The sequence below is a fragment of the Artemia sp. Qi Xiang Cuo genome, chromosome 11 (assembly GCF_049724085.1).
Source record: "Artemia sp. Qi Xiang Cuo chromosome 11, ASM4972408v1, whole genome shotgun sequence".
Taxonomy (NCBI): Eukaryota; Metazoa; Arthropoda; class Branchiopoda; order Anostraca; family Artemiidae; genus Artemia; species Artemia sp. Qi Xiang Cuo.
This window is the reverse complement of record NC_142804.1, coordinates 6,503,637-6,525,849: the sequence shown is the minus strand read 5'-3', so window position 1 is coordinate 6,525,849 and position 22,213 is coordinate 6,503,637. Positions and strand designations below refer to the sequence as shown.

Below are 22,213 nucleotides of genomic sequence, written 5' to 3'. Positions count from 1 at the left end.
GAAAGACGCGTTCGTTCAAAACCCTTACCAGGCCCACTCGGTGTACTATTCAATGAAATATCTCGAGATATTTCTTCAAATTCTCATAATCGTTTAAAACATATTTATTTGCAATTAGACTTTTGAGAAAATTTGACGACTTTAAAAATTTATATAAATGACTATCAAAGATTTTGAGTCTTTTACGATTTGCAATCAAATCTGATAACAAATCAATTAAATTTTAACTCTTACCCTGGTTTATAACTTCATTCTTTTTCTCGTAAATTTGTTCATTTTCAGCGAGACACGTCAACAGTCATTTAATTTGCTCAAGATAGGATGGAGGCAACAAGTCTACAACACTTGTTAATATATCTTCTTGTTCTTTTTTCGGTTTTTTCAAAATTCAAAACTTTCAGTTCTTTCAGAAGGTTGATCAACAAAATTTACTTTGATTGGTTTGTCACGAAAAGTTTTATGTTTATTGACTTGTCGAAGGGCATTTTGCAGCAAAATAAATTTTTCATTATAGGCAATTGTTTCATTGGTAATAAATTTAACAATATTATTTTCAAAGTGTTCTTTAGATGAAAGAGCAGGTTCAATTGGTGTCAATTTATAGGGTTTAGCCATCTAGGGAATAGTATTTACAAGTCCAGAGATTATCAGCAGTAACAATCAAAAGAAAGTACCACCCGATTGAACAAGCCGTTTTTTTACAATTTCCTGTCTTTTTGCTGGATAAGGCACGTACAACTGAACGATGTTGCCTTGTCTGTTTTCTAACACCTTTTGACAGTTGAACATTACCTTCCGTTAAATTTAAATAAAGTTTTATTAAGAGATTAATGAATTCTATATCAATGCCGTGTTTGAGTATAGATTTCCTAAGCCGCGGTTTTGAATTGGCTAGGACGGAAAATAAATGTCTGTTTTCATGTAGCTTCTTCAGCGTCATGATAGCGACTAATGACCTTTTTTACTATTCATGGGTAGATATACAGTAATTTCATCATCAAAAATATCAGTGACTACGCGCATATATATATATATATATATATATATATATATATATATATATATATATATATATATATATATATATATATATATATATATATATATATATATATATATATATATATATATATATATATATATATATATATATATATATATATATATATATATATATATATATATATATATATATATATATATATATATATATATATATATATGTATAATGGCAGTGGAAAGTACTTGAACGTTAAAATTGACACTTTAACACTGGGAGCGCCTGGACTGCTGCAGCAGCCGGGCCAGCACCCACAACGGCCGGTGGACGGAAGGTGCCACTTTGGTCATTGCGGCAGCCTGCAATGAGGCCTGGGCAGGGCAAGGGCCCGTGGTGGGACCGTAACAAGAAAATCAGAGGCAACGCTATAGCGTTGCCTATAGTAAAGGACATACGGCTCCAATGTTTTATTATTATTATTTTTTCCAAAGGTCACTTCATATGGAAGGGGTCGTCGTACAAACTTCAAAGGGGGCTCATTCTAATGGAAATCAAGAGTTTTAGTGCCCTTTTTAGGGGTCAAAAGTGATTGTAGGGCAACTAGCCCCCCCCCCCTGGCCCATCATGCCCCCAAACACATTCAATCAAAATATTGAGATATCCATTTTGTTCAGCGTAGTTGATTTCCACATAGAAAATATGTTTTTGAGGAGGACACTCCCCCAAAAATCTCAGGGCAAGGGTTTTAAGTTATACCCGGGGGCCATACAAGAACGATGTTGGCACAATGTAATATTTATTATTTTTTTCCTTTAGAGCAGGGAACTTCGTATCGATGAAGTTGTCGTAGAAACTTCGAAAAGGGCTCATTCAATTGGAAATTTGAGTTGGTTATGCCCTTTTTAATAGTCGAAAGTTATTGGAAGGCAACTAACACCCCTTTCACGCCCACCATTTCCCAAAACACATCCACTCAAAATTTTGAGTCCCCCCCCCCTCCATGTCCTTTTTTCCTCAAACCCCTCCGATGAGAACTTTGAGATTGTTTTTTTTAATAGTTTAAAGGCCATATAACGAAACACCTGGGGTTGATAAAGCCCCCAAGGGGCCCGAGGGCAGGTATTTTAAGTTATGCTGTGGGGGAATATATGATTCTTATTGAAGGGATGCTCGTAAACACTTCAGAGATGGCTCATTTGATTAGAAATTGAAAGCTGTAGTTCATTTTTTTAGAGTCAAAAAAGATTGTAGGGTAACTAGCACCCCCCACTCCTCCTTTTTCCCCAAACCCATCCAATAAAAATTTTGAGATAGCATTAAGTGAAAAATTGCTCAAAAGTCAGATAAAAAACCGGGTGTCTTCACAACCCCCTAGGGCCCGGGGACAAGCGTTGTAAATTATGCCCTGGGGCATATATGGTTCTTATGAAAAGGATAATCGTATAAACTTCAGAGAGGGCTCATTTGATTGCAAATTGAAAGTTCTAGCTCGTTTTTTAATAGTCAAAAGAGATCAGAGGGCAGCTAGCCCCCCCCTCCTTCTTTTTCCAAAATCATCTGATGAAAATTTTGAGATAGACATATATGATATATGATGATAACAAAAATTACGCAGTAGGTTTTATACTTTTACAGTGAGAGAAGGAGGTCATAACCAAACTCTTGTTTGTAGTGATTCTTGTTCGTTTAAAGCTTGATTTGCATATTCAATTTAAGTTTTACTCGTTTTAAGATTTGTTTATTAATTAACCTTTATATCTATTGTATGTTTGTTTGCATTGATTGTGTATTTAATTTCTGTTCGTTTTAAGTTTCATTTATACTTCAAGAGGAAAATATTTTTTTCGTTTTATGCTTGATTCTCATATTCAATTTAAGCATTACTCGCTTTAAGATTTATTTATTCATTTATATTATTACTTTATATTTTTGCTATAATTGTTTATCTAATTTCTGTGCGTTTTGGGTTTCATTTATTCTTTAATAATAATTTCTGGTCGTTTTGAGTTTGAATTTTAAAAGGTATTTGTATCTGTTGAGCTTAAGTTTAAAATGGCTTTTAATTTTCTTTGAAAAAATTATTTTTTGGAAAGTTTTTTTATTAATATAGAATTGATAAACACTTACAAATATATAAAAATAAGCACTTAAAATTACCACTTTGCGCAACGCAAATATAAAATATAAATGACTAGATAAAAAAGTAGAGCTGAGCTGGAAACGGAAAAACAGCCCTCCTCCCACCAATGATGGCCCCCTTCCCTCCAACTATAGGGCTTTCTCCAGACCGAGTTATCGCCTATAAGTAACAAATTCAACTCGATCTGAAGTCTGGTAGTGATCATGTGGTAGTACCTTCATACCGTCCATACGTAATTAGACTTTATTCAATATGGTGGACATGGCATTTATCTCGACCTGACCTGTATAGCTTTTTTTATTTTAAAGTGTAAATGGCCATGACACTCGCTCTTGGAAATATATTATTTTCTATACAGTTTCTATAAACACTCATGGTTAAATTTTCCCTTAAACAGTGCGACGGCATACCCTTGCAGCATTTTTTGGCAACCTCATTGTTTGTCTGCACGCAGTACACCTTCAGATCCGGAAACACAGCGTGGGATACCAAGTCGCTCCCTGTCTCGAATTTTAATTTTAATAATTGATTTGGGGCCTGGCGCTTCCTTAGCTCCGGATAAGTGGACTCGTCCCAGTTAGTATAATCCATCCAGGAGCTATTTTACTCGCCATTTTCCAAATCGTATAATAAATTATCTGTTTTAAATTTTTAAAAATAATAAATCTGCTTCCCCGTAATAAACTTGAACTTGTCCCTAAATCGATCATTGACACTTGCACACATTGTAATAAAACTCCAGCATGAGTTTTATTTTAAATTTCCAAAACGGCAATGCCAGTGGCAATGTTTTTATTTAAAACTATGTATCTTTTTTTCTACATAAAAGGACTATATTGGACTTTATGATCATGAATAATTTAAAGTTTGGATCTGCAATAATTCGGGCACACTCTTTTGGGTCTGTTACAACATCGCCACAACTCTTGTTGGGTGTAATAAAGAAATATTCCACTTCAGTTCAAGGTTTTCTATAAGCTTTTGATTCGAAGGTGTACAGTGCATACCCTTATTTTCTACCAGAGATAAATTATAGGGACTCAAAGGATCCCTAGGCACCGGTCTATTTATGCACGGTAAAGTCCTTTATCAATTCAAAAGTTCCAAAGGTATTTCTCCATCAATTTGTAAAAACCACCCTTGTGGTCTATTCTTCTTAACAGTGTGAATACTGGGGAAATCTGGAGTAGAAGGGTTGTCAAGCCATTAGTAATTCCCACACTGCAAATAAAAGTAAGATATCGCGCACGGATAAAGGGAATTCATATCCAAGAAAACGGCATTCAATTTTCACCGGTGCGTTGTCCAGTCGGATCAGTTTTAAGGATACGATCCCCGTGGAAAACATACCTTCTCCGTATGGATCTATCTACAAATAAGTGCTGATCCACGCGATCAGACCTATTTCTGCTCCACTAGTTCTAAGAAGTAAATCCATGACCAAATGAGCAGTAGAATAATAATACCCCCTATCCAACCCAAATTTGTTGTAAATTTGGTCTGTATTTTTACACACAATATCCAACAACGACAATACATGACTGGCCAGGTACATTTTACAATAACCCCACCCATTTTTACACCCTCCCTGAGACCAAACCATCTTGGCAAATACATAATTGGCAGTGGTTCATTGATGATTGTGATGTGAATCATAAAACTCTGCGATGGGCGGTAATGTTTCCAAACTTAGCTTCAAGATGGAGCTGTAGTAATCGTAAGGGTATATGCCCTTACAAGTTAATAAATCATACAGTTCCTCATCTGGAAAATGCCGTTTAAGGAGGGGAAAACTATTAAAATCGGCATTTCTTTGTACATGAATGAGTTGACTTGAAAATTTGGGGAAGAAGCTATAGGAATCTAAGAAACGGATATTATTCAAGCATATTTTACCATTATCAATTGTTCTGCAATTTAAATTCTAATACTAGCAACTTTTCAAATGATTTAGATATGATACTATATTAAAAAGAACTATCTACCCATGCGCCATCTACAACTTCACCTTCCTTCAATCGTGCCAACGCTGGTAATATGAATTTCATATCATAGTTGGATGAGTGCATGTAAACCGGTGCAAAGTATTTCTCCCTAGCGTTTATATTACACGATTTATGTGCATTCCCCCAAAAGTGACACCCCCTAGATGAACTTTCTTGCCACAAATGGTCAGGGTCGCGGGCTTTCATACTACCCCCAGAAATTTTCTTTTGGTAAACCCAACTTATATTCCTATTTTCAATAGCCATCTCTTCTTCTGGTGATAGATTCATTTGATATTGTGTGTCGCGCAGCCGCGATATTGCCTTATTAGCTGTTTTATTAAGTGCAACCATAACTGTGCCAACACAATCTTCCCCACTCAATGTCTCAACTAAATCTACCAATTGCATGGTAGTACTAGAGTCTCTTTTCGCATGGGCAAAATAGATTGCAATTGATTCATGTTCTTTGACACGATTCAAATTGATGGATCTTACACATCCGTGAGTGCAGCTTCAATGTCTAATACAACCTTGTCATTCTGCAGGAACGTTTTCAGAAAACTTTTGAACCGCAAGATATTATTGTCTCCGTAAACTGTCTCGATGGACTGGTATCCATGACGATTGCAGTGTTTCCACTGATTTTTTTAATTTTAATTCTGTATGGAAACCGGATAGGCAAATTGGAAAGTAATGGCGTGAAGTGTACTTCTTACCCTCACTTAAAAGCCGACTAATATTTAGAATTGGAAAAAAATATCCAGTTGAACCGACATCTTTGGAATGCTCGTAAAGAAGCCATACCCAGCGCATCGCTGATTCAATGGACGGAGCCCTTACGGAATATATTACCCCTTTTTTATTACTAAGTTCTCCTTCTTCGTATTCTTCATCAAACTTTAACACTCTAACCCCAATCTTCAAACGCTCGTTTGCCCGCTCAAAAATATCTATTCCCTTTAACGGTATATGATAATGTCCCTATAAGCAATTAAAATCTACTTCAGGAAATTCTCACCCCTCCTCGCCCCCATTAATTGTCAAACTGTCCAAATATGTCTTACTAATACCATTCATCTTCATAGGTTTATGTCCCTTCACAAGAAGAAAATATTTGAAACACTCCAAACCTGTGTCAAAACGAAAGTGTTGTACACCTTGACACCCCCTCAAATTTGCATTATATTTTTTAAAGTTACCCTTCCCCCTTTTGCCTCTTAAAACAAATTCTTTTTAAAAAAATTTGATATGTACTTCTTTTTTTCAATAAATAAAACCACCACCCCACTCCCGTTTTTATTATACACCTCCAACCTATTAAAAATTTTCCCCTACTCAGTCTGAAAAACACCCTCAAAATTCTGTAAGACCGGATGAAGCGTCTGCATCTTCGTTTTTATATAACACGGGTTAAAATCACCCGTACTTGCTTTTTAAAAAATATTTTAAGCACGATGGATGCTTTAATGCTGTCCCTATCATCCGCCTGTCTCATATGGTTTTCAAGAAGTGCCCGAATGTTGCTGACATAGGGGTGCACTATACCACTAGAATCCGTATGGATGCTACCACTTGTAAGAGAGTTGAATGGGTTCCCTAACTCAGCCCTATCAACATTAATGTTGTGCAAATTGGCATCTGCCAAATACAAGTCAGGCAATACTGGGGGTGATCCGGCACCACTTTGCTTCCCTAAATCAATCTCCAGGGCTAGTGCTGTCTTGACCCCACTTAATGGTAAACGGTCTACCCATTCATAGTCTTTGTCAAGGCCAAGACCCCGCAAAAAACTTTCTAAATTAAACACAGTGAGAGCTAAACGAGTCAGACTCACTCCCACCCTCAAACCCCCTCGCGTCCATATTTCTGTGGTGACGATAATACATTATCTTGAAATTGAGGTGGTGGCAGGAACACCCTCCCAATTTACGCCCCTGGCGATGGTATGTGAGCCTAGAAAAAATTATAAGAGCATATCATCTCATTGGAACACAATGCAGTATGGATAAAAGAAGAGTTAAGAATGGGTATAGAAGTCTTAGACACTATACTACTTATTGAAATGCGTCATTGTATTGTAAGCTATAAAAGGGTACCCTGAACCGTCGGCACTATAGACCCTTACTACTTTCCAAATGTATGTAATGGCCTCCATTGGGCCAAACTACTTGTATAAATGTAACAAATCCCTACTAGCAGTTAAGAGTTTTAAAATTTACCGGGGGGAATTACAATATGCATATCATCGAGCCTTGCAGGTATTTCATGTGCCTAGTCTGTGGTTGCTGGTTATAGGAGCTCACTCAAGATACTGCGTATTAATTGGTCGAAATCGGTCTGAAAAAGAATATGCCTCATAGGTATAAAGGGCCGAAGGAGCGATTATGGGTGGGAGCATTAGAACTAGTGAGGGGCAGATTCCTCCCCCCCCTAAAAAAAAATTTAAGTGCAATAGCACATATACCCAATAAATAGCGAGTAACCTTTATTAGCTTAAGGAATTTATATTTAGAAAAGAGCATTTTCTGCGACAACTTAAAAAATTTGCGAGAAATTTGCGTCGCAATAAATTTACGACTTTTATCAGAGTGAAAACTCCCCTTCATGACCTGAAAATAAGACGAAAGTAGACTGAAAACTTAGGTTGAAAAGAATTTCTTATTTTTAGGTATCTCTTTGGTGCGATGGAGGTCTTTAAAACTAAGGGGAGCTGGAATTTAACTTGAAACTTCAATATTCCAGCGAATAAAAATTACCAGAAAGTCAAAACTAAAGAGTAAGGCTTAAAAATTTCTAAAGAAAAGCCCCTGGAATACTTTTAATGTCTTAGGAGCGCTTTTTTTAACAAGTAAAAAAATTAGCAAAAAAATGTTTTTAGTAGGCCGAGAACTTCAGAAAAGAATAGATTCAGAAAAAAAGAATAGATTATACATTAGCTTAAAAAAATTAAATTTACTTACATCTTCAAACTGCGTCGATAGGGCAGCGACTTTACAGTCTTATGCAGACAGTCCATTGTCTTCTGATGTGCTTGCAGCTGTATGAGCTTGGGCTTGTGCAGCTCTTGAAGGCCCAGACATTGCAAAATGGGGAGCACGGGTTTGGTGTATCACACTCCTGGATGGCTTGGTCAACACAGCTTGCATAGAGGGCGTAGGGGCTTGGCCTAGGGTCTGCCTAAAAGGACCGGCTCAGGCAATCACTGACGCTCTTAAAGGACTTGCATCATTGGTCCTTGCCCTCTTGCTCGGAGGGGAAGGACAGGGAAATCTTAGAAAATAAAACAAGATTTAGTGTAAAAAACATTTTTTATTGGAAATACCGCCCCCATCTATAGAAGAACAGAGAAGAAAATAACATTTAGTATAAATCTAAATGTAATGCGAGAGGTCCATTACTTGAGGATCATGTAATGATATAGGGGTAAAAGATGTTCTAGTTTGGGTCAAACCTGTTCCCCCTGGATATAATCTAGCTTGAGAAGACTTTACTTGGGGTGAATTTGTGGTAACTAAGCCATTTTCACTTATCATTGTTGGAATATCGCATTTCATTGCCAACTTTATGTGTAGGTATTTAAGCTTTAAACAAAACTAGCATTATTCAAGCGTCTAAGGCTAAAAGTGCTTCAATTTCAAGTCAATAATTCAAAAATTCGGATCGCAATTGAGACCATTTAAATGGTTATAAAATCTCGGTCCCAAAATACCTTCTCAGACTCATCCCCCTTTCCAGGAAAGCAAAAAGTAGCTAGACTAGAATTTTTTGATAAATATACTAGAGAAAACAACTATTGAAAATCGTCCCCCCCCCCCCATCTAGGGAAGAAAACATGATTTATTGGAAGGCATTATTTTGTCTAGAATGCCTTTTAAACTATTAATCACATAAAGACCGGATAAAATCCTAGAATTCAAAATTAAGACCATTTAATTGGATATAAAATCCTGGACTCAAAACATCTACCCAGTAGACTCATCCCCCTTTTCAAGAAGGCAAAGAGTAGAATTTGTGGGAAATCAAATGTTTTATTACACAACTTGCGAGAAATGAACTAGCCTAGAATTACTGACCTAAGCTGATCGAAAAATCGGTCATTCTCCCGTAGGGTTAATTAATTGACAGCAAAGCTAGCCTTCTTCGCATTATTTATTAATTGTTGACAAGGGTCCCCTTTCCATAGAGATAGTGGCCTATTCACACATGTTTTTTGCTTAGACAAAGGAGTGTGCGATACATTTGACAGCTCATATATAAACGCAGGGGACAAAAATGAGCACTTTTCTGGAATAACGCATTACCGAACAAGAATAATTTCTTTTGAATAGACTAATTCTTTCCTGGTGGGGGAGGAGGATTTGGGCTGGTAGATTGTCAATAATGGATAATATGAGTTGAAAATGATTATAGGCAACATAATGTGGTGGAGGGAGCGACGGGGTTTGGAGGGGGATTAGAAAATAATAGAAAAAAGAGTTTCGCTTCTTGCTAACGAGAATTATCCATTATTTTCCAGATAGTTGTTTCACCTTCAACAGGTAATATAAGATTAATATAAATTCTTCCTTGTCTAAAATATTTATAGCACCCCCGAGAATGAATGCTTTGCATGGATCATCTGTTTTTAGGGGTCCTGGGACAAGGAAAGTACGAAACGTGACTCCTATATGGGGGCTTCTATTTTATATTTTTATGGGAAGTATAGAAAAGCATTGTGCCAAAAATTGCTACGAATTGAGATAAGTGGCGGCTACTAGAGGAAATACTGGAACACCTGGGGGTGTAATGGGAAGTCTCCCAGGGCTGTTGTGATGTCACGGGGCATGTCAAAGGAATCCTATGCTATTTTCCAATCTTTGTCACGGGAATCCTATGCTATGTTCCTACAGATGTCGCTGGAATCTTCCCAAGGCATGTCGTGACGTCACAGAGCATTTCGTAGAAATGCTATCGAAGAAAGGAGGGCATGTCATAGAAATCCTATGGAAAAAGGGAAGGCATGTCGTAGAAGTAATTTTCCCCCTACTAGTAATGAGCTCTTAACCAAAGTATATGGGATGGACGTTTATACACCCCCGAGACCCTTGGTGGCAGATATTTTTTAGTTTGATCCTAATTCCTAGATGTTTGTACTATGCTTAGGGGTAAGAAAAGGGCAAGCATCTTTTGCATGTTTAGCTGAGAAGAGGTGGAAAGATTTTTAAAAAATGAGTTTGAAAATATCTCAAAATTTTTTTGAACATGATGAAATTTTGTACTTCTGGCATACTTTTGATTTCGAAATGATTGAAGATAAGTCCCCCAATTCGCCTCCTTTGTTAACACCCATAAAGGATAGATGAAAACTTCTTTTTTAGAGTCTCACTAAAACACATCAACAATGCTTTTGCCAAACTGAAGAATAAACCTGAGGGATCAGATGTGACAATTTTGGAATCAATCTTGGATCGTGGTCTAAGCATTAAGGACACTGTTATAATGGCAATGGATCTTTTAATGGCTGGTATTGACACGGTATATTTTATTCATTTTCAAATTGCTTCTCAAACCGTATTGTCTCTCCATAAAAAAGGTTATAAAGGCACTTAGGGAGTTCTGGCAAACATATCAGTGATAACTCTGCTTGGCTACCATTGCATTAACATGATAAGACATAATGCCATTAGGTCATGTAAATAAAGAGCGAACCACGGCCAAAAAAGGCCAAAAGTTTAAAAATCTGGTTTGAAGAAAAAGTGTCTAGTGAGAATAAATATCATTTGTAGCTGCTTCAGGAACAATAACTATCTTTTATTACAGTTAATCTTAAAGTAGTAAAAGTTTATAGCCGACAACACGTTTATGGGAAATTTGAAAACAAGTCAAAACCACTCAAAATGGCGTCAGGTCGATACAAAAATACGTCATTGGAATTACCATGATCGAAAATCATTTACAGGAGAATTGTTGCCCTCTCCCCCCTCCGTTTCGAACAACAAGAAAAATCACTTTTTGCTTGGATAGCATTGACATCCTTTTTTTTTTTTTCCAGGAGCAATTGAATTGAACCGGGGGTCATAGAATGTTAGGAGAGGTTTTACTTAAAACAAAATTGCAATATATAGTTCTCTTTTTAAGTAATAAAAATGATTTTGTGCCACCAAATATCAATGTTTGCTCAACACGATCAAAATGGCAGAGAATGGAAATTCTTGGCCAGCAAATCGATTTTTAATGGTCTAAAACTCTGAACGGGAGATTTTGAGCCCCAATCTCTACTCCTGAGAAACCACGGCAATGTGTTTTTTTTTTTTCCCTAAGGCATGCAGTATTGCCTAAGGATGTTCAAAATCCTTATGAATGCAAATTTAGTAGAGACGATCGTTTTTTCATGGTTTGGTTACCTAAACAGGAGATTCTGAGTCCCATTTTGACAAACCACATTGTAGTGGCATTTTCTGCCATAAATTTTTTTTCTCATTCCGAGTGCATCTATTTGCGAGTACTTCTCTATCATGTGAATAATGCAACGAGTTTTGAATATCGCAAAACTGTGAATAACATCCTTTATACAACATACAAACAAATATGTCTGGCTCATGGCTTTAAGTTCGATGATAAACAGTGGTTTGATGCCGCAGAAGAATCGGCACTGTCCAAAATACATTCTGTAATGTGAATACTCTTCGCAGAGCTTCTTGTTTTTGGTAATCCCGCAGATCCAAAAGCTCTTTGGGAAAAATTTCAAAAATTTGTCGGAATAGGATTTTATTCGGCAAGCGCGGCAAATTAATTTATCTGAAGATTCTGTGAAAAGTGTGCTTATCGTTTTATTACATCCAAGTTAAATACAATGGCCAAATTAGTTTTTAGATGTTCAAAATTAGTTCATTAATCAAAATTCAGAAGGTCAAAATTAGTTTTTAGATGGAAAGATATTACATGGAATTGACAGGGAAAGATATGACAAATATTTAATTTGTCAGGAGAAATTTTAAACTGGGGGAATATGCTAGAATTCCTATGCAAAATTCTTCTTATGTCTTGCTTTCCCTTTGCCGACTCAATTTTATGCGTAAAGATGTTAATTGTAATTGTCCAGGTTAAATTTTCACTAGGAGCTTATTATCTAGAGGATAAATCAGCGGGGGGGGGGGGTGTTTTCGTAGAGATGGAGCCAGATCTCTCGGCATGACGATCAGAAATAAAATAGAAAAAAAAGGGTTTTTTCAATTGAAAGTAAGAAACAATATTAAAAATTAAAACGAACAGAACTTATTACGTATATGAAGAGGTTTAACCCCTCCTCAACTCCTCGCTCTTGACGCTAAAGTGTGAATTTTGTTCCAGTTCTTTAAGAACGACCCTTGAAACACAAGTTTATTTAATTAGAAAAATAGGAAGTTTTTTACAAATACAAAATCGTTAGCGTGAAGAGCGAGGTTTTGAAGAGGAGAAACTCCTCTCATATAAGTAATAATTTCTATTTGTTTCCAGTTTTATTGCTTCTCCTTATTTTCAGTCGAAAAAACTTGTTTTTTTATACTTAATGTCAAGTATATATATATATATATATATATATATATATATATATATATATATATATATATATATATATATATATATATATATATATATATATATATATATATATATATATATATATATATATATATATATATATATATATATATATATATATATATATATATATATATATATATATATATATATATATATATATATATATATATATATATATATATATATATATATATATATATATATATATATATATATATATATATATATATATATATATATATATATATATCTTAAAGATGTTAGAAATACGGTATAGTTTTTTCCAAAACTTTATTTTCAGACATCATGTACTCAATCATTCATATTTTATCATCTTGCTCGAAATCAAGACAAACAGGAAAAACTTCGAGAAGAAATACGCAGATTTCTTCCAACACCTGATGCCAAGCTGAAACCAGAGAATTTAACTGACATGAAATATCTAAAAGCTTGCGTCAAAGAAAGCCTTCGGCTATCGCCTGCCGTTTTTGGTAATTCCAGATACAATAATAAAGACATGGTAATCTGTGGTTACCAAGTTCCAAAAGGTGTAAGTACTTTATTTTTTTTCCTTTCTTACTCTTTGAATCCCATTGCTGCCATCAATTTATTACGGGAATAATGAATTCTTTATAATGTTTATATTATTGATCTGCGACAATCTTACACTAATTTGAGCCGTCTTGCGTTCTCAATTATTTTGTGGTTGCAGTCGAGAGGTGCAGCGTAGTCGGAAACGAGTTACTTTATGGGCTTCCTTTTATAGCAAAACCTAATCGCTTGGACTGACTAGTCATGGGCAGCGGTCTAGCGCTGCCTAAGTAAAGAACGATGTGGGCACAATGTGTTGTTTTTTTCTCCATACCCGGGCACTTCGTATCGAAGAAGTTGTCATAGAAAATTCGAAAAGAGCTCATTCGATTGCAAATTGGAGCGGCTAGTGCCCTTTTTAATAGTTGAAAGTGTCGAAGTTGTCGTAGAAACTTCAAAACAGGATCATTCGATTGGAAATTGAAAGGGCTAGTGCCCTTTTTAATAGTCGAAAGTGATTGGAGGGCAACAAGCCCCCCCCCCCTACGCCCATCCTTTCCACAAACACCTCCAATCAAAATTTTGAGATAGCTATTTATTTCAGCGTAGTTGATTTCCAGATAGAAAATATCTTTTTGAGGAGGACACTCCCCCACAGCCCTCGGGGCAAGGGTTTTAAGTTATGCCCTGGGGGCATATCAGGTTTTTATAGAAGGCGTTGTCCAAGAAACTTCAGAAAAGGCTCATTAGACTGGAAATTCAAAGGGCTAGTACCCTTTTTAATAGTCAAAAGTGATCGGAGGGCAACTACCCCCCCCCTCCCACGCCCATCATTCCCCCAAACACATCCAATCAAAATTTTGAGATAGCAATTTTGTTCAGCGTAGTTGATCTCCAGATAGATAAAATATTTTTGAGAAGGACACTCACCTACAACCCTCGGGGCAAGGGTTTTAAGTTATGCCCTTGGGACATATAAGGTTTTTATAGAAGGCGTTGCCGTAAAAACTTCAAGAAAGGCTCATTCAATTAGGAATTCAAAAGGATGGTGCCCTTTTCAATAGTCGAAAGTGATTGGAGGGCAACTAGCCCCCCCCCACGCCTATCATTCCCCCAAGCACATCCAATCAAAATTTTGAGATAACTATTTTGTTCAGCGTAGTTGATTTCCAGATAGAAAATATCTTTTTGAGGAGGACACTCCCCCACAACCCTCGGGGCAAGGGTTTTAAGTTATGCCCTGGGGGCATATAAGGTTTTATAGAAGGCGTTGTCAAAGAAACTTCAAAAAAGGCTCATTCGATTGGAAATTCAAAGGGCTTTTTGATAGTCGAAAGTGATTGGAGGGCAACTAGCCCCCCCCCACGCCCATCATTCCCCCCAACACATCCTAACCAACTGTTGAGATAGCCAATTTGTTCAGCGTCGTTGATTTCTAGAGAGAAAATATCTTTTTAAGGAGGACACTTCCCCACAACCCTCGGGGCAAGGGTTTTAAGTTATACCCTCGGGGCATATAAGGTTTTTATAGAAGGCGTTGTAGTAGAAACTTCAAGAAAGGCTCATTCGATTGGAAATTCAAACGGCTAGTGCCCGTTTATTAGTCGAAAGTGTTTGGAGGGAACCTAACCCCCCCCCCCCCGCGCCCATCAATCCCCCAAACACATCCAATCAAAATTTTGAGATAGCCATTTTGTTCAGCGTAGTGGATTTCACGATATAAAATATTTTTTTGAGGACGACACTCCCCCACAACCCTTGGGGCAAGAGTTTTAAGTTATGCCCTATGGGCATATAAGCTTTTTATAGAAGGCATTGTCATAGAAACTTCAAAAAAGGCTCATTTGATTGGAAATTCAAAGGGCTAGTGCCCTTTTTAATAGTTGAAAGTGATTAGACGGTAACTAAGCCCCCTCTCACGCCCACCTTTTCATAGGCAGCGCGCTAGCACTGCCTAAGTAAAGAACGATGTGGGCACAATGTGTTGTTTTTTTTTTCTCCATTCCCGGGCACTTCGTATCGAAGGAGTCGTCATAGAAACTTCGAAGAGGGCTCATTCAATTGGAAATTGCAGTGGCTAGTGCCCTTTTTAATAGTCGAAAGTGATTGGAGGGTAACTAGTCCTCCCCCATGCCCATCATTCCCCAAAACACATCCAATCAAAATTTTGAGATAGCCATTTTGTTCAGCATAGTTGATTTTCAGATGGAAAACATGTTTTTGAGGAGGAAAGTCTCCCAGAGTCGTCGGGGCATGGGTAGTAATTTATGCCCCGAGGGCATCTAAGGTTTTTATAGAGGGCGTTGTCGTAGAAACTTCAAAACAGGCTCATTCGATTGGAGATTCAAAGATCTAGTACCCTTTTAATAGCCGAAAGTGATTGGAGGGCACCTAGCCCCCCCCCCCACGCCCATCATTTCCCCAAATACATTTAATCAAAACTTTAAGATAGCCATTTTGTTCAGCGCAGTGGATTTCCAGATAGAAAATATATTTTTAAGGAGGACACTCCCCAACAACCCTTAGTGCAAGGGTTTTAAGCTATATCCTGGGGTATTTAAGGTTTTTATAGAAGGCGTTGTCATATAAACTTCAAAGGGGGCTCATTTGATTGGAAATTCAAAGGGCTAGTTCCATTCTTTTTAGTCGAAAAGTGATTGGAGGGGAACTATCCCCTGCCCCACGCCCATTATTCTCCCAAACCCAGCCAATTAAAATTTTGAGATAGGCATTATGTTCAGAGTAGGTGATTTGCAGATATAATATTCGTTTTTGAGGAGGACACTCCCCCAAAACCCTCAGGGCAAGGGTTTTAAGTTATATCCTGGGGTATAAAAGGTTTTTATAGAAGGCGTAGTCGTAGAAACTTCAAAAGGGGCTCATTTTATTGGAAATTCAAAGGGCTAGTGCCCTTTTTAATAGTTGAAAGTGATTGGAGGGCAACTAGCCCCCCCCCACGTCCAACAGTCACCCACACACATCCAATCAAAATTTTGAGATAGCCATTGTGTTCAGCGTGGTTGATTTCCAGATAGAAAATATGTTTTTGAGAGGACATTCCCCCACAACCCTCAGGGCAAGGGTTTTAAGTTATATCCTGGGGTATATAAGGTTTTTTATAGAAGGCGTTGTCATAGAAACTTCAGAGGGGGCTCATTTGATTGGAAATTCAAAGGGCTAGTTCCATTCTTATTAGTCGAAAAGTGATTGGAGGGGAACTATCCCCTGCCCCACGCCCATTATTCTCCCAAACACATCCAATTAAAATTTTGAGATAGGCATTTTGTTCAGCGTAGTTGATTTTCAGATATACAATTCGTTTTTGATGAGGACACTCCCCCACAACCCTCAGGGCAAGGGTTTTAAGTTATATCCTGGGGTATATAAGGTTTTTATAGAAGGCGTTGTCATAGAAACTTCAAAAGGGGCTCATTTGATTGGAAATTCAAAGGGATAGTGCCCTTTTTAACGGTCGAAAGTGATTGGAGGGCAACTAGCCCCCCCTCCCCATGCCCCCCATTCCCCCAAACCCATCCAATCAAAATTTTTAGATAGCCATTTTGTTCAGCGTGGATGATTTCCTGATAGAAAATATATTTTTGAGGAGGACATTCCCCCACAACCCTCAGGGCAAGGGTTTTAAGTTATGCCCTGGGGGCATGTAATGTTTTTATAGAAGACTTTGGCGTAGAAACTTGAGAAAAGGGCTCATTTGATTTGAAATTCAAAGGGCTAGTTCCCTTTTTAATAGTCGAAAGTGATTAGTAATATTTTTTGTTGTTGTTTTTGTTTAGACCAGGGCACTTCGTATCAAAGGGGTTGTTGTGAGAACTTCAAAAGGGGCTCATTCGATTGAAAATAGAAAGGGCTGATGCCCTATTTAATAGTCGAAATTGATTGGAGGGCAACTAATCCCCCTTCCACTCCCACCCTTCCATTTGCCCATTATGTTTAAAAACTAAATGTTGCCTCAAGATTTAATCAAAATGCACTGTGATAATGCACTGTGATCTCAGCAGTATCTCACGAACGACTGAGGGTATTGTGTTCAAACTTTCGAGTTTACTTCTGCTCTTAAAATTTAACTAAATCAAAATAGTGTAAGTGTATCCAAGCTATCAAAGAAAGTAAATAGATATTTTTGTGAATGGTATTAAGTTTTCCATTGCAGGTCAACTAGAGGAGCCATGAAATTAAGTTAATCATTACTATTTGTGTCCAGGTTTTTAAAAGAGTGTATGTTGTTAAAAATTGCTGAAATTTTTTCTTCAGCATACAAATAGCAGGCCAAGCTGTAAAGTCTTAAAAAACGAAAAGATTTAAAGCATTATTTTCTTTTTCCCTGAAAAGACTATGTCAATATAAAACGAACAGAAATTAATTAAAAAAACTTTTTCCACAAAATAAGATTTTCAAAGAAAAGTAAAGAACTCCATTATACAAAAAATGAGCAAAAATAAAATCAAATAATCTACCAAGCTCGAAACTACCACAAATCAGCATCGATAAATAAATGAAACCCAAAACGAACAGAAATTAAAATAAATAACCGAGTTAAACTCAAAACGAGCAGAAATTAACATAAGTTGGGCACAAAATTCTTATGCCTTCCCAAGGCCAGAACAAAATTTGCACTTTACTGAAAAAATATAAATGTTTTTACTTTTATAACTTTAATAAATCAAATAATTTTAACATTTTGATTACTAGATATCAGTATATGTATATTAAACTGACAATGCACATTCACTTGTATTATTTTTCAGTATAGTGCAAATTTTGTTCTGGCCTTGGGAAGGCATAGGGGTTTTGCGCCCAACTTATGGTAATTTCTGCTCGTTTTGGGTTCGACCCAAACACAAAAACGGCGAAAAAAACAAATTTTGCAACGAGTTAAAGATGGGGATTTTGGATATGTTGTTCAGCGATTTCTTTTGCTCTGGATAGGGAAGAAAACATTACTTTATCAATTTGTTCCCGGTCAAACCGGGAACAAAACCGGGAACCGGGAACAATTCCTGTTCTAAAGTGGTTAGTAAAACATCCAATATATATGATCTTTATTTCTTTATCCAGAATCTCGATTGCAGGCTTGGGCGAAATGCTGCTTTGTGGTGGTATTTTTGCACCAACAAAAAGCATGGAATCAGTATGCTTCAGTTTAGAAACACTGTTATCTTAGCGTGTCTCCAACTTGATCTTACTTCTTCAAATCAATATTGCTGTTTTTTTTTTTTTTCAGTTTTTCTTATGGAAGTAAAGAGCGGAGTTGAAACGTTAAACGAAGAAAAATGATTTTTTCGAAGATTCCGTAACATGTGGTTCAAATAAACTGACTGAACGCATTTCCCTAAAATTTTAGAAATTTGTAAAACCATTGCTTTACTGAAGAAAAAAATTGACGCAACAAAACCGAATGAGGAGTACGCTGCAGAACACGGCAGAACTGCAGCGTACTGCAGAAAGCCTTAAGTACGGTGCAGAAGTTAAAAAACTAAACTTATAAGGCTCTCAGTGGTATTTCATCGGTCATAATGCTAACAAATTTTAAAATACAATTTTAGTTCTCTTAAAAAACTTAATCAAGATCAGTTTTCTGGATTTTGTTAAAATTTTGGAAGGAGGGGTTTAGATAATTTTCATAATTGTTTACAGTAGAAGGAAACTTTTTGGTCATTTAGTTCGATCAAAAATTGAAGTTGAGCCTTTACAAGTCACTCCTTATGTTCATCTATGAATATTAACAACCGCCTAAGTGCAGCTTTTAAATGTGTTATCTGATAAAAATTGCCTTTTTTAGTCCATGATCACTATGCCAAATCAATATATGTCTACTCTTGAATGCTATTACAAAGAAGCAAATAAGTTTTTACCAGAACGGTGGCTAAAAGGGGATGATTTAGAGGTTAAACCAAACCCATATGTCACTTTACCTTTTGGCTTCGGTCCAAGAATGTGTATAGGCCGTCGAATTGCTGAACAAGAAATGTGGCTTCTTACTGTCAAGGTAATTAATTTATGTCTATATTTCTTAGCAGTAGTTCTCTATTTTTATTTACCAGCTTACAGCAAAGCTTACCGTGGAACTCTCAGATAAACTGCCAACTAAAGCATGCCTAAACAGGGTCATGGTCAATAGACAAACCAAAAAATTTTTGGACCTCCCCCCCCAAAAAAAATAAATTTTAAGATTATTTTTCCAGTTTCCCTGATAATTTGTGATGTTTTTCATTAATTCCATCTGTTTTTATTATTTAATGCTCTCTAACTTACTATCCTCTCCCTCGATCTTAAATAAATATTGATACATTCAAAGTACCTAGTAGTTGCTGGTTCTCAGTGATACAAAATGCTTTAAAGCGAACAAAACACAAGCAAAAAGTACAAGATTAACTATAAAAGCTGTTTTGATCCATTGAGTTTGAAAGTTGGCTGTTCGTCATCGATTGTTATGGAAGATCACTATTGGGAAATAGTTTTATCTCGTATTGCTCCTTTTTAAGTTTTTTTTTTATGTTTTTGCATAAACAAAGGCCATATGAGCCCTTATTCATCTCTCTACAACCATCTGTTCTATTTGACGACCTCAGGAGGAATCAAAGGATGCATTGGGCTATCTATGCGAAAATGCAGTTTTTGTTTTATTTTGTTGATTTTTCAAGAAGGCACTTTTTTTTTCAAGTAGGGACTTTTTTTTTTTTCTTACAAGCTAATTAAAATTAGAGAAAGATCCCTCTTGTGTTGTATTAAAGTTTTTTTTTCTCCGTAAAACTGTTTTATTTTAAAAGTATTTTGCAAAACTTTCCCCTTTTTGACTTGACTGACAGATTTGAGTAGCCTACACAAGTTAATAAAAAGTAAAACTGAAAGTAAAAGGTAAACAAATAACGTGTGCTGTCAAATACAGGCTTTTTTCGAGTATGAATTTCCCAAAAATTGACCTGAAATAAAAGAATAAGTATTTAGACATGTAAAAGATCAAATATGGGGAGATTAATACAACTTTAAAGTGGGGTTCCACGTGGAAGATGTAAGGTGGGTTATTTCAATAATAGGTAATTTATGCTACTTGGAGAAAGAAGGAAACATTTGGGGTGTTTTAGTTCACGGAGTCCTTATTTTCGTCCAATGTGTGGGACTTGAAGTTTTCTTATTGATATTTTCTTCAAGCGTACCGAAAATCTGCTAATTTTAAGTAATCTTTAGCAGATTTTCGAAAAAAAAGGAGTGGAAGCAGCATGAGGTAGTTAATTGTGTTTCGCGTAGGTCCAGTAAAACTAAGAAAAGAAATTAAAGGAATAAAATTTCAGAGAAAGTTTCTTCATAAAAATGACATGTTCTACAACAAAAAGGATTTATCAAAAGCTAAGGACGTATCTGACATTGGCTTTGTTTTATAGGAGATTGAAAATTGTGCCTTCAAGGTTTGTTTGTTCTTTTTGTACAAGATTACTTTTTTTGAAACTATGCCCAAATTATTGCCCAACCTGTTATCCCTACTGATTTTTTTTTTTTATGTTTTTGCAACTGTGTTGAAAAATAATGTATTAGATTTATTTTTAGTAGCATTTCAGTGTTTCACTAGCTGAACAACCCTAGAGATAGGGCATTCCTAGCGTATTTCTTTTATTATTGTTATCATTATTACCATTCTACGTGTGACTATATTGTGTTATTATGTTGTTTTATTAAGGTTTTACGGGTTTTATTATGTGTGTTTTTGTCATTTGTCTTTATGCTGTGTTATTATTATACAGATGTTGTTATGGATTTGTATTTTTTGTATGTTCGTAATTATTCGTGTGTTTTTGTGGTTTGTTTTTCCTACAGCCCGTAGAGTTTATTTACTGTTATGATTGAGATTTATTAACAAATCACTTACTTGCTCACTTCATGCAAGAGGAACGTCGTACTGTTTGTTTATGAATACTTGCCCCAAAGAGTATTGACCATTTGTTTACTTCTTTTTAAAGCATTTTAGTGTTTGGATCACAAGTACTTATGCAGTCGATGACTTTTAAGTACTTTTTTTTAGCTTAGACTGCATTGAAGATCAAAGATAAATATAAACAACAAGTAGAAAAAAGTTCACTGTTGTTTCTACTTATTGTTTGTACTTATGATGGAAAGACAGAGTGGCCTTCGTCGCTACTTAGGATCAAAGATCAAACTGAAAAAACTACACTCCGTACATTTCAACCAACGAATAAATTTGCTTTACTAAACAAGTACAGGACTAATTAAACAGCACCACAGGAAATTTTATCCCGAAGCACAGTATAGAAATAACAGCAGCAAAAACTTTCTTCAAAAATGGCACAGATCAAAGGGCACAGAAACGGAAAATCCGTCAGGGCGAGTAGAGGAGGGGGTCCGACTCCAAACAGTACCACGTGGTTTATGGTTTTCTCAGTGAGAATGAAAAAACAGGAATTTTCTCACTTGAAAAACCATGAATTTTGTCACATTTATGGTTGTTTTCATGGATGGTTATGTGTGTTGTTCGATTTATTTGATGTTTTTCTTGGATGTCAACATCAAATTATGGATGTTTTATGGTTTTTGTCAGTGAGAATTTGAAAAACAGGAACTTTGTCACATATATGGATGTCAACAGCAATTCATGTCTGTTTTATGGTTTTCTCAGTGAGAATGAAAAAACAGGAACTTTGTCACATTTATGGATGTCAAAAGCAATTCATGTCTGTTTTATGGTTTTCTCACTTGTTGTTCGATTTATTTGATGTTTTTCATGTCTGTTATATGGATGATCCAGAAATAGTATTTGATGTTGTTTCTCGAGCCAAATGTTATGACTTTCACGGAAACAGTTAGATCACGTGTTTCCTTCTTAGCCAATCAGCGAGTCGGATACATCCTCCTTCTCAGCCAATCAGAGACGTGCTTACATATGATTTTCCCCGTTACATAACAATTCACCCTTGAGATTTCGTATATAACGGACATGCAATGTGATTAAATTATCAGAAA

General features: G+C 36.2%; 1 protein-coding gene across 1 annotated transcript in view; it reads left to right on the top strand.

The window, feature by feature from the left end:
* The window catches only part of LOC148946579 (putative cytochrome P450 49a1), a 141,657-nt gene that overhangs the window by 85,239 nt on the left and 34,205 nt on the right, over positions 1-22,213 (top strand). The window contains exons 4-6 of the mRNA XM_089097464.1: positions 10,486-10,642; positions 12,993-13,241; positions 19,023-19,229. Of these exons, the coding sequence (XP_088953590.1) occupies positions 10,486-10,642; positions 12,993-13,241; positions 19,023-19,229 (613 nt within the window). The remainder of the gene's footprint in view (positions 1-10,485; positions 10,643-12,992; positions 13,242-19,022; positions 19,230-22,213) is intronic.